The sequence below is a fragment of the Lactuca saligna genome, chromosome 5, assembly GCF_052625555.1.
Source record: "Lactuca saligna cultivar CGN05327 chromosome 5, ASM5262555v1, whole genome shotgun sequence".
Lineage (NCBI taxonomy): Eukaryota > Viridiplantae > Streptophyta > Magnoliopsida > Asterales > Asteraceae > Lactuca > Lactuca saligna.
Genome location: NC_136421.1, coordinates 148,136,461 through 148,148,701, shown reverse-complemented (window position 1 = coordinate 148,148,701; position 12,241 = coordinate 148,136,461). Strand labels below are relative to the sequence as shown.

General features: G+C 34.1%; 1 protein-coding gene across 6 annotated transcripts; it reads right to left on the bottom strand.

Moving 5' to 3' along the window:
- Positions 1-908: 908 nt before the first annotated feature.
- On the bottom strand, positions 909-7,674 carry LOC145048986 (lysine-specific demethylase JMJ26-like). 6 transcript variants are annotated; one of them, XM_078997665.1, is made up of 14 exons: positions 7,235-7,674; positions 7,014-7,135; positions 6,573-6,669; positions 6,325-6,466; positions 6,143-6,206; positions 5,350-6,058; positions 4,875-5,204; positions 3,910-4,051; positions 3,423-3,571; positions 3,252-3,324; positions 3,081-3,166; positions 2,456-2,578; positions 2,012-2,073; positions 909-1,675 (listed from the first exon to the last, which is right to left on the bottom strand). In XM_078997665.1, exons 1-14 carry the CDS (start codon positions 7,484-7,486, stop codon positions 1,111-1,113), a joined length of 2,916 nt encoding a protein of 971 aa, XP_078853791.1. In that variant the 5' UTR covers positions 7,487-7,674; the 3' UTR covers positions 909-1,110. The 6 variants fall into 6 exon arrangements, with proteins under 6 accessions (XP_078853791.1, XP_078853794.1, XP_078853793.1 ...); XM_078997668.1 differs by having other exon boundaries at positions 2,456-2,575; XM_078997667.1 differs by having other exon boundaries at positions 6,937-7,152; positions 7,235-7,352.
- Between the last annotated feature and the right edge of the window lie 4,567 nt (positions 7,675-12,241).

Below are 12,241 nucleotides of genomic sequence, written 5' to 3'. Positions count from 1 at the left end.
GATGTATAAGAATATATTACAATGTTGTTATTTTTCAACCTCGAATTTAAGAATTGTGTTATTCTTCAATAATATTCTAATAGAATAAAATTATGAAAGAGTATCATTCTAACAAATATATATATATATATATATATATATATATATATATATATATATATATATATATATATATATATATATATATATTCTGACAGCATAAAATTGGTTATATTTACAAATTATGTTAGAATTAAAATTAAATTAATTCAAAAAATTCAAAATTTTAAAATTATGAGAATTAATTATCCCTAAAAATCCAAAAATATCCTTTTATAATTGTAGTTAATTGTCCAAAATACCATTTTGCTAAAATTTTGGTGATTATATGGTATATGTTATCCCATTGTAATATCATACACTCTCAAATCATGTTCATTGATTAATTTATCTGTTGGTCCAGATCTATGCACTCTAGCACACAATAGTTAGTAAAAACAAAATAACCTAATCTCCTATATATATATATATATATATATATATATATATATATATATATATATATATATATATATATATATATATATATATATATATATATATATATATGTGTTCGCATGGCTCTTAAGAATAGTACTTTTTAAGTCCTTTAGACATTTGCCACAAAACTTTGCAAATGTTACATTTTTAGTCCCTTAGACCTTTGGCAATAATATAGTTTGGTGTCTTCGGTTTTTGCCACATATTTTTGCTAATGTTACATTTTGAGCCCCTTACTACATGTATTCTACAAATTTCGTCCTTTAAGTATGGTATCTGGGTTTTTGCCACATCATTTTTTATAATGTTATACTTTGGGTCTCTTACTACATGTGTTATACAAATTCCACCATTCTTTCAGTTTTGACTTTTCCTTTGTGCTCTAAGACTCGCTTTGTAAAATGACATTTATAAATTTCAATCAAATCTCCACAGATTTCGCTAAACCTATTCGAAACCGCGGCCAATGTTTTTTTTTTTTTTGCCAGCATTAATAATTAGGCATAAGTATAAATCATGTTACAACATTTGCATAATATACAATATTACATAAACAAAAAATGGAAGTGCATCTAAAATACACTACAATCACTATCCACACAACATCGCCAAGAGACGGCGTTTAATGTCTTCATCTTCAGGCGATAAGTGGTCTTTCATCAACAATGCATTGAGATGCATGTGATACATCTTTTTATTCTTCCTCTCTTCCCTTTTTTGCTCCAATTCGAGTCTTTTTCTCATGAGTTCGACTTCATTGTCTCTGGTAACCCTCATTGCACGAAGTTCTGCAACAATTTCATTAGGAGATGAAGAAGAGTGTGAAACCTTAGCTTTTCCTTTCATTTTAGATGCATCTCCACTTGTAGGAGGGTGAACCGTTGAACCACCACTATTTGGCGTTTCTAGGTTGGAGTGGGGAGAATAGTCCCTTTCTTTACTAGTCCTTGATCTTTTTATGCTGCCACCACTTTCTTCATTATTCACCTCATATTCGTTTTCTTCATTATCCACACGATGGGAACATGTTGTGTCACGATCAATCTGTAATTCCCATTTTGCCCCTTGCACTTTTTTTGGTATTTTGTGTTTTTGGGTTGGAGTGGACTGAATAGTCCCTTTCTCCACTAGTCCTAAATCTTTTTGGGGGATTCCACTATAGAAAATATGAATTTAAAGATATAAAAAAATGGTATTATATTATATATACATATACGAATATGCCAATATTAGGCTCTATTTGCAAAACTTTTAACATAAAAATAAATGTAACTTAAACCAGAAAAGTTTTATGAAAAATATAGATCAGCCAATAAAAAAATGACAGGTGGGAAGTAAAAATAAAAATAAAAAACGACAAACCCATGGTTGGATGGTCAACTAGTTTGGTGTTTTGTTTTTATTTTTATTTTCCACTTTCTTTATTTAATTCCTCTTTTTATAGCTAACCAATGACCATAAACATATAGTCTAAGAAATGGCATCAACTTACTTGGCAACAAACTTCAAGTCCTTCACAGCTGCCTCCACTGCATGAAATGCAATCTTCTTCACCTGTAAATTAGTGAAATCAATTTTAGTTTGTAACAAACCAATCGAAATCAATGAAAGTGATAGAATTATGAGCCTAACTGACTCTTGTGATGTTTACTTTTTAGAAACTATTATATAAATCAGACCAAATGACGACACGCATACTATAAACTATAAAGCAACAAAAGCATATAATATATATTGACAAGAAATAGGTGAAAAACTAAACAACATATTATAAAACTAAAAGCAAGAAATTTACTTGAGTCCAACATTAAATATGTGGGGAAATGGGTAGGCTGGACAGGTTATAATTTGAGTTTTATTAATTTCGTAAGTAATTAATATATAACATGTTGGTAAAAAGAAATTATTTGTAAAATATAAAGAAGAGAATCTTTACCTCCAACTTATCTTCTTTTGCCCAATGATTTTGGGGAAGAAGGCGGAAATCTTCTGTCAAGCGGATGCATTCACCAACATTTTCAGGAGAAACAAATTCCAATGCAACTTTTATACATGACTGCTAAAGAACAACACATTTATGCACAAGTTTATATAACAGTTAAATTAAGAGAGACTTATATAAAACGATAACACTCAAGACAATATTTTTCAAGCAATAGCTTTTCTACTATCAATTAGAAGCATCTTAGATGTTGAAATAAGCATAGTATGGTATTACCAAAGACTTGATTAAGTAAAACCCATTTGTCTTGAGGAGGAATAAACAAATGTAACTTTCAACATTTAATCACTTACACAGAAACTATGCAAACACACAGTTTTCAGATTATGTAAATATCCGTAAATTATAATTTTTTACTATGCAATTTAGATACGATTTCTTTTTCCATTAATACAGTTACATAAACTTCATAAGATCCCTTCCATGTTGAAATTACTCAATTAATGAAAACAAGAAGAGAAAAATCAGTAGGCAATTAATGCATGAGAAGAAAATTAGAAATGCCAATAAATCTGCTTGATCCCAATTAGTTCCAAATAAAGCAATTTAATGCACTAACCTTTAGATTTCTAACTTGATGAGCACATCCAGCAGGTATAAATACAGCATCCCCAAGCTTCTGCACAAAACTCCATGCTTCAATCCCTGATCATAACCAAAAAAATAAGCATAATTAGAGATTTTATAACAGTGAAACCTGATATACAAAGCCTTGCAAATGCATACTAACCAAACTCTTCTTTAAGCTTCTTTTTATGGTCCATGGTTAAGTAAAATGTTTGATCATGAATTGGGTGGATAACCTGGAGCCAAAAAAATACAATGGGACAATTTAGAAAATTACTATGCAGGATTGTGATGCTACAGATACATTAATTCAACTAAAAGTAAGGATTAATACCTGCTGCAGTGGAAGACAAAAGGCATGTCTGAACTCTTTGAAGTGTTTTTTGAGATATTCCTGCAGTTTAGGAGTATCTTCCCTCCTAAACACATCCCACAAAGCACCTCCCTCTTCCAGATCAGAATCAGATCCATCCAAACAACTACCTGAAATATCACATTGGTTATCAACTTCTTCAATAGCTTCTATTAGTTACGTATTGCTAAGTTCTTCAGTATGAGGTCTATCAGATTTTTCAGTGCATTTATCTGAAAATTTCTCTCATATCATGCACTTCACTTTCTTTCTTGCATTTCCATTTTTTCAGTTAGTAAATCCTTTCTCTTCCCATTATCTTCTTGATTGTAAACAATGTGAAACTCAGCCAACGTTTTGGCTTGCTTCCAGAGTTAACACAACCAAATATCTAAAGAGTTGCTAGTTTTTTCAACATCGATATCATAAGAGTTTTCCTCTCAACTTTGAGATTCAACATGATTTTTACCTGGTGTTCCTTCTTTATTCTCCCCTACCACTCCCAAAAGTTTCTTCTGATCCTGAACCTTGTGCAGCATTTTCAAATAATTTATCCTTGTACAATGTTCAGAGCTGGGGTTCACAGTTGCAGTATGGGTCAATACATTCACCTGCATAGTCACCACCAGAAAATATATAAAAACCAAACAGAAATTCAGCGTGCAAAATAGAAATTCAGCATTTTCAAATAATCTCTCTCCCCCTCCCCCTCCCCCTCCCTCTCTCTCTCTCTCTCTCTCTATATATATATATATATATATATATACACACACACACACACACACAGTAACCCTATGATCGATACAATCAATTACAATACACAATTTGGCTCTTTATAGAAGCATATCACGTATACGTGGACCCCTGTTTCGCCAGATGATTTGTCTTCCAATAAATTACGAACGAAAAAAAAAAATCAATCCTGATGTTCAACACGAAAAATTCTCCCAACACTAAACTTCTCTTTGATACCATATAAACAAGCCATATTTTGATACCATATAAACAAGTCATAGATTGATGTTGAAGATATTTTGTTAATCTATTTTACAATGAAGGTGCTAAACTATATACTGTTACGATCCCACATCGGTCAAATGAAAGTTTGATTGGTGTCTTATAAGTCTAGGTGCCCCCTCCTCCTTCAAGCTAGCTTTCGGGAATGAGTTCTACACTTAGGCTTATGGCATGATCCGATCCTAGTATGCAATGGGTTCGTATCATATATAAAGTATAAACACAAAAACCCTAAACCATAGAGAAATCCTACAATCCCATAGGCAAATAGGGCCACAACTAGTAAGTACAATATTACATTCTAACACATCTCATTTTGATAATGCCTAAAGAGCCAAATTCAAATCCAACGAATCCTAGATTCTAAACAGGAAATTTCAAGTAAAAATTCAGCAAAACCAAATAGAAAAAGCATACCACATCAGCCATGTCACAATGAAGTTTAGTTACAGAATCTCCACGTCCCAATTCTTGATGAACGCCATAAGCTATATACATTTTAGGACCCATGCGTGGCTTTAAAGATTTTTCAGGCAACTTCACTGCTAGATTAAGGTAGCCATCACGGGGATGTGTATACTCCTTAAAGGGCAAAGAAGTGATAAATTCAACACCATGACGTGGTAAGCCGTCTTCAAACAAATTTGATATAGGCCATGCTTTCAACTTTAGGATCTTAGGCCACCCTTCGTTGTCATATTGACCATCCGTATACCAAGCAAAAAAGTTATGAATACTAATATCAACCTGCATTTCATGAGAAAAGTTGATTAGGTGGTATCAAACGAAATAAAAGACATTTGTATGAACTGTATATATCCACCAATTACCAAAGAACACAAATAATAAAAAATTTAATATGAAATACGAAAAATGGACATGATTAACCAACCTCACACCAATCTAAACAATTAATAGCAGCATTCTTGGTACTTTTAAGCTGGCGAAAAGCACGCCACATAACCATGGGTTCCCAGCTCAAACCAAGTGTAGTTTCTAGAACATTGCTGACTATTACTGGCTCCCCTTTTGACCAATGCCATTGGAAATGCTTTAAATCTCCAGGTTTAATGTCAATAGCACGTGGACAATACAAGTAATTGTCATTTGAATTTTCACGAGAAGCAGCTTTTCGTAACTGCTGATCACCACCATTGCTTTCTTTCACAAAATCTGAACATGAGCAATGTTGCTCAAGTATCTCTCGCATATCTTCCGGTTTATGCATCTTTAAGAGCTCTTGTGCTTCATTCAACAATCTTGAAACGGTGTCAAGCGGCTTTACGTGCATCAACTCTAGAATTCCACCACCACAACCACCCAGACTTTCTGGAGGACAAGGAATTCTTCCATCATCCAGAGACTTCCATTCATGACTTTGCTTTTCCTTTGGTGCAGGATCTTCACCAGCCATCTCAACATAACAGGCATTCTTCCCATGCAAGTACTTAAGACCTGGATCTCTATATTCAATGATAACTTCCTCCTTGTTTCCTTGAAGGTTGCCATCTCGCAATTCCCAGCAACATTGAAGGCAGAGGTCATAATGACAAGAAGGGCAGCTTCTGTGCAAGTCAAAAATTGAAGTTTTACAGCAGTTGCTGCATACATCACGTAATAAGAAAAACAGAATTATCATTATATGTAATCCCTCAAATACTTGCACAAACATTACAATGACATACCAGTTTATGCGCTCATCCAAGCTGCACTTTGCATCCTTTAACTGTACATCCGATAAAGAAGATCCTGCCCAGAAATTAAATCTATGGGAAACTTGCAAAAAAGTATGTCTAATTGCCAAGTGAAATCAGAGCTGTATTTTGGAAATACAACAAGAACACTAAGATGAACAATCAAAAAACACCTTGAATTATAGATTCTGTTGTTTTCTCCTTTATGTGTTCCTCATTGAGACGCATCAAGATTGGGAAAAGTACATGTAGGATATACATGGAATATTGAACTTTCTGAGCATCATTAGGTTTGCAATCAATCTTCTCTTTCCCCTGAAACCACCAACAGATTCAGTATTATGTTTTTTTTATTGGATATGAGGATATGAGTAGGAACAACAATAAGTTCCAAAACAAAAGATGAGCTGCAGGAACCAACTTTGGGGTCCACATTGCGCAAGCAAGTTATACAGTTACAATTGTCACGGCAAAAAGGGCAACACTCAGCAAACATCTCCTCTGTCATGTTAGGGTACCTACAGAGCAGTGTCAATAAAGAGAATAAGATGAAGAAGCAAAATAGCAAGAATCAAGTATGAGTGCTCATGGACAATTGGACAAAAGGGATTGACTGCTATTCTTCTGCCATCAGCTTAAAACAAAAGTTTCTAAAAATTAGGCTTTAGGCATCAGGCTAGTAGGTTATGGAAGCATGGTACAAATTCAACCAACTGAAAGTTAAAAAGCAATGAGAGAAGTGTGTGAAAGGGCTAAAATGATGTAATAAGTCAATTAGATTGAACCTTGCAATGCAGGCATTCGACTTTCAGTTGCTCAGCTAAAAATGAAGAAAAAGTTTTTGATTTTTGACCACTCATACCATCTTGTCATGCAAGGCTCACAATAACGCTTTGAAGAGCATTTCTGGCACTGCACAGTTCGTCCCCTGTCACTTCTACGACACTGATGACACCAGTTTGAGGGTACCTGAATTGGATTTCCCTGCCAATCGATGGAAACTAAAGAGATAATGTTTGATCGAGCAATCAAGTAGATTTCCTTAAATAAAAGTAGAGAGAAATCAGGGACACGGAATATCACATTTTCATCAGGAACCAAGTTCTTGGCATAGTACTTTGGCTTTGAACCATCTTTCCTGCTTGAGTTGGAAGCTGCCTGGTTTGTCTTCTTTCGTTCCTCTTCATCCATTTTTTCTATGTTTCCAGCTAACCACCGGTGTTTCTTCCTACTTCCTTTCTCTTCAACATCATGATCTGTGGGCTCATCAAGGGCTTCAACATCTTCACATGTGCCCTCAGCAAGATTCCGGTTCGTCGTACAATTTATCTCCATCAACAAACAATAATTCTTGAGAAGAAAAAAATTGATAATTTACAGGAGGAAGAGAAAACAGTGGGTGGATTTAGGGTTTTGGGGTCAGTGGGGGTTTGCTGTGGATGTTAAAAAGATCTCCGCATGTTGAACTCCACTTCGACGAGTTCGGACACACAGAACAACATAAGGACGATCAACAGATTGAAAGTCAAACCCTAGAATTTAAGTTATCAAAGGAAGGATACACTAATTAGATTACAAATTTAGAAAAAAAAAATAAAATAAAATAATAATAAAATAAAATAAAATAAAATTACAATTTTAACCATTGAAATCCATATGTGATTTTGGGTTTTCCATCTGCGAAGATACAAATGCTTAAAGCATAGTTGTGTTTTAGGTGCATGTATTTTCGCAGATGGAATAGTCCATCTGCGATTTATGCTATTCCACTTGCAATTTTCGGAGGAGAACACTATAAAACCGTTTTTTTCTTTATTTTTCACTCTTTAATATAGAAAAACTTTCTCTTGGCGATTCCTTGTGACGATTTCTTGAAGAAAATTGACGATTTTTTCAACAATCCCGAAAATATGGTTAGATTTTAACTCTTTTTATGTTTTAATTAACATTTATTTAGTATATGTTTTTATTATTTTATTATTTATTGTATTAGTTAGTGTAAAAAAATGAAATTATATTGTTTGTAATCGGGTAATTTTGTTGTATTTTATAGATTTAATATTATTTATTAGTAAGCTTGAAGTTTTAATTCTATTTTGTTAGTGGTTGTATGAATATACAAGTATAGACTGCGTAGAATATGCATTAGCTAGTTGTACATTTAATAAAATGGTTAGAATATATTACTTTTCTTAAGTTCAAAGTTAAATAAATTGTTACAATAATGTTTACAATATGTTTGGTTAGTAGTTTAAGTTGAGAAATTGATATAGCATGGTGAGAATATGTTATTTGTCGTTTGTATAGTTATTGTATAACTTGAAAATTTGTATATACTTGTCATATAAGTGGTCGTATAACTTGAAAAATGGTTATAATAATGTTTACAATATGTTTACAATAGTCGTTTGTATATTTATCGTATAACTTGAAAATTTGTATATACTTATCGTTTAAGTTGAAAATTTGTTATAGTATGGTTAGAATATGTTAATTTTTTAGTTTGAAAGTTAAAAATCGTTTGTATACTTGTCGTATAACTTGAAAAATTGTATATAGTTGTCATTTAAGTTGAAAATTTGTTATAGTATGTTATTGTTTTTTAGCATAAGTATAAAAATTATTGATTAAATGTTGGTTTTTGCATTGTTTATGTTTGTAATTTGAATGTAGGATTATTATTGCATTTTGTAACGACCCGTCTATGGTATGTTGTTTTTATATTATTTATTTAGAAGTTTGCAGAGGGACTCGGCGGGTTTATTGCCCGACTCGTCGAGTAGAGACGGGATCTTGAGCAGCATTTAGATCGGCGACTCGGCGAGTCCATATTCGGGACTCGGCGAGTCCATATTCGGGACTCGGCGAGTCCGCTTGCCAGGTAGAAACCCTAAATCCCCGGGTTTGCACCCTACTTAAACCATCTTATGAGCCCCAAACTCGTCTCCTTCACCCTCAGAGCATCATTTAGCAAACCCTAATCATTCCCTTGAGTGTTGAGCATTTCTTGTGTGAATCTTGAAGTTTTGAAGAGAAGAAGGAGGCTAGATCCAAAGGAGAAGAAGAAGATCCAAGGTCTTGCACCCATTTCAGAGTTTATTGAGGTAATAATCGGATTCCTTCTGTTTCTATGATTGATTCTCCTTTATAAGCATATTTAGCCCATTTTATCCATTCCTTAGCTTGTTCATAGTAGAGAGATCACATTAGATTGATTAGCCTTCGGATCTAGCCATGTTTCAGTTCCAAAAACGTAGATCTATCACCTTTATGGAGCCATTTTGCATGATAGCCCTAGATCTACTCTTCTAAGTGCCTTTTTAGTCTTTATATCCTTTTTCATGCATATGTACACGTAAAGTTGGAAACTTTACGTGGTAAAACAGCCTTAGAAACTCAAAACTATAAATTGTATGCAGTGGTTTTGAGCATAATCGAGTTTTAAGTAACTGCATGCATGTCACTCGGCGAGTCGTTCTTCGGACTCGCCGAGTCGAGTCGCGAGTCCCTGATCTTTCCCCTTTGAGTGATTCCGAGTGGGGACCAGTGAGTAGTAGAATGAACTCAGTGAGTCGGAGGTTAGACTCAGTAATGGAGGGACTCGACAAGTTGTTCATACACAGGGCCGGTCCAAAGATATAATGGGCCCAGGGCGAAAAGAAAAAAGGGCCCCCCAAAATTATAAATATAATAAAAATAATTTAAAATAGACAAACCGCTATAATATTCATAAAATTCACTATTAATATTAAAAAAAATACAAATATATACACAACATTACAAAAAGAAATAATTTAAAGAAAAATACTACTCCTAGCCTTTTTAGATGCAAAATCACTAATAATACTATCAAGATCAAATGTATTTCACATATCTTTCTCTATACATAATATTGCCAAACCGTTTAACCTTTCTTGTGACATCAACGAACTTAAATAATTCTTCAATAACTTCAACTTTGAAAAACGTTTCTCTTAATAGACGCAACAGTGATATTAATGGTTAGCAAAATACTATATGCAATAAATGTATTTGGGTAACAATCAACAATTTTAACAAATTCCAAAATTTCAGTAGCAAAAACTACATTATTAGGTAAAATCATTTTCAACATTTTTAATTCTACAAAAAGTTCATTTGTATCCACAATTAGAAAGTGGAAGCCTTATCAGTTATCAAACTCAAAGCAAGCTATAAAAACAAGTAACAAAAATTATAAATATAATAACTAAAAAAATCGCAAATCTAATAACCAATAAATCAGATACAATGTTACTTTGTAGTAGGATATCTAATAATCTATTAGTAGTTTGAAGGTTTGAACTATGAAGCTAAAATTTTGTTATTCTTAAAGAAATAAGTCAGAACTTAGAATCAATACATTATAAATCTAATATATATTCAAAGAAAAGAAACAAAAATATGATATACAAAGAAATTTCTTAAACAAAATTATAGTATACAAAATACCTAATTGAGTGAAAATTCTTATTTCTACAACAGAGAACATTGATTTTCACTAACTCGGAATATACAACTTCAGAAATCTGATATATAAAGAAAAGAAACTAAAATCAGAAACTAAAAATATGATATAACCTAAAAGTTTGGAAATTAGAATGAGAAAGAAAAATAAGAAACTAAAAATTGCATGCATGATGTCGATTTATGTGTGCCTGTGTCACAACTCGCAATCACAACTCGCAAGTACGAGTGGCTGACCCAATATGTTTGCTTGACAATCGTCCATCAGTGTCTACACTCCAGACTCAGAGACTGTCTGGATGGCAATTGTCCATCATTCGAGACTACAAACGAGACAACAAATCAGTGATATGGAGATTTGGATTTTGGAATCGTTAAATCGAGAAAGAAGCGGTCAAGTAGAAGAGGAATTGGTAGTTACAAATTAGTTGTTAGGGATTAGGTAAAGTGTTGATTGTGAGATGAGAACGAAGGACTAATAGAGATGATTATGCCGATACAATTCTCAAGGCATCGATTGATTATATGGCGCCCTAAAAGGATATTTCCCACATTTCTACTTCCTTCCTTAGACTTTTGTACTACACGTTCAACAACAGCAAACAAAACAACCCATTATGTTAATTTTTTGGGCTAATTTGATTTTATAAGCTGGACAAATTTTGGGGTTTACACAAATATGCAGATAAATAAAAATTATATAAATATATTTATATACTACATATTCTAAAAAATTTGGGCCCCCTAGAGTTGTAGGCCCTGGGCGGTGGCCCGGGTTGCCCACCATCAGGACCGGCCCTATTCATACAACTCGGCGAGTCTAAAACAATCTTCTTAGATTCAAGAACAACTCATCGAGTTGTTCATACAACTCGACGAGTTGTTCATACAACTCGACGAGTTGTTCATACAACTCGACGAGTTGTTCATACAACTCGACGAGTTGTTCATACAACTCGGCGAGACGGATGCAGATAGCCTGAGTTTTAGAATCGAATGGGAACTCGTCGAGTTTATGCCATACTCGATGAGTAGCAGCGAGCAGGGTTGAGAAATAAGAGTAGGGACTCGGCGAGTTGGCGGCCCAACTCGACGAGTCAGGTCAACTGTAAGTTGACTTTGACCAGGAGGGTTGACTTTAGCCAGGGGTAAAAGAGTCATTTTACCCCAATGCAGTTATTAGTATTTGATTGAGTGTATTTGTGGAATTGTAGCCGGGGAGATTCCGGAGCAGCAGCAGATAGCTTCCAGAGCCATACACTCAGGAGCCAGATTACGAGGTGAGTTTCCTTCCAGTAGGAACGGGTTTAAGGCCACAATGTCGGCCCGTTTAGCTAGTAGTAGTTTCCGGACTTCGGTCCGATGCAGATTTTAGTATGTTTGATGTCTTCGTGGCTCAGACAGGATTTTATGTGTTATGTGTTCCGGGTTACAGCCCGATGCAGTATGAAATTTACGTGTTCTTGCTAATTGATATGTTTATGCTATGCTATGTTCAGCAGTTCCGGACTTCGGTCCGATGCAGTTAGTTCCAGATTTCAGTCCGATGCAGTTAGTTCCGGACTTCGGTCCGATGCAAGAGGAAAGGCCTCAGTAGTTCCGGAC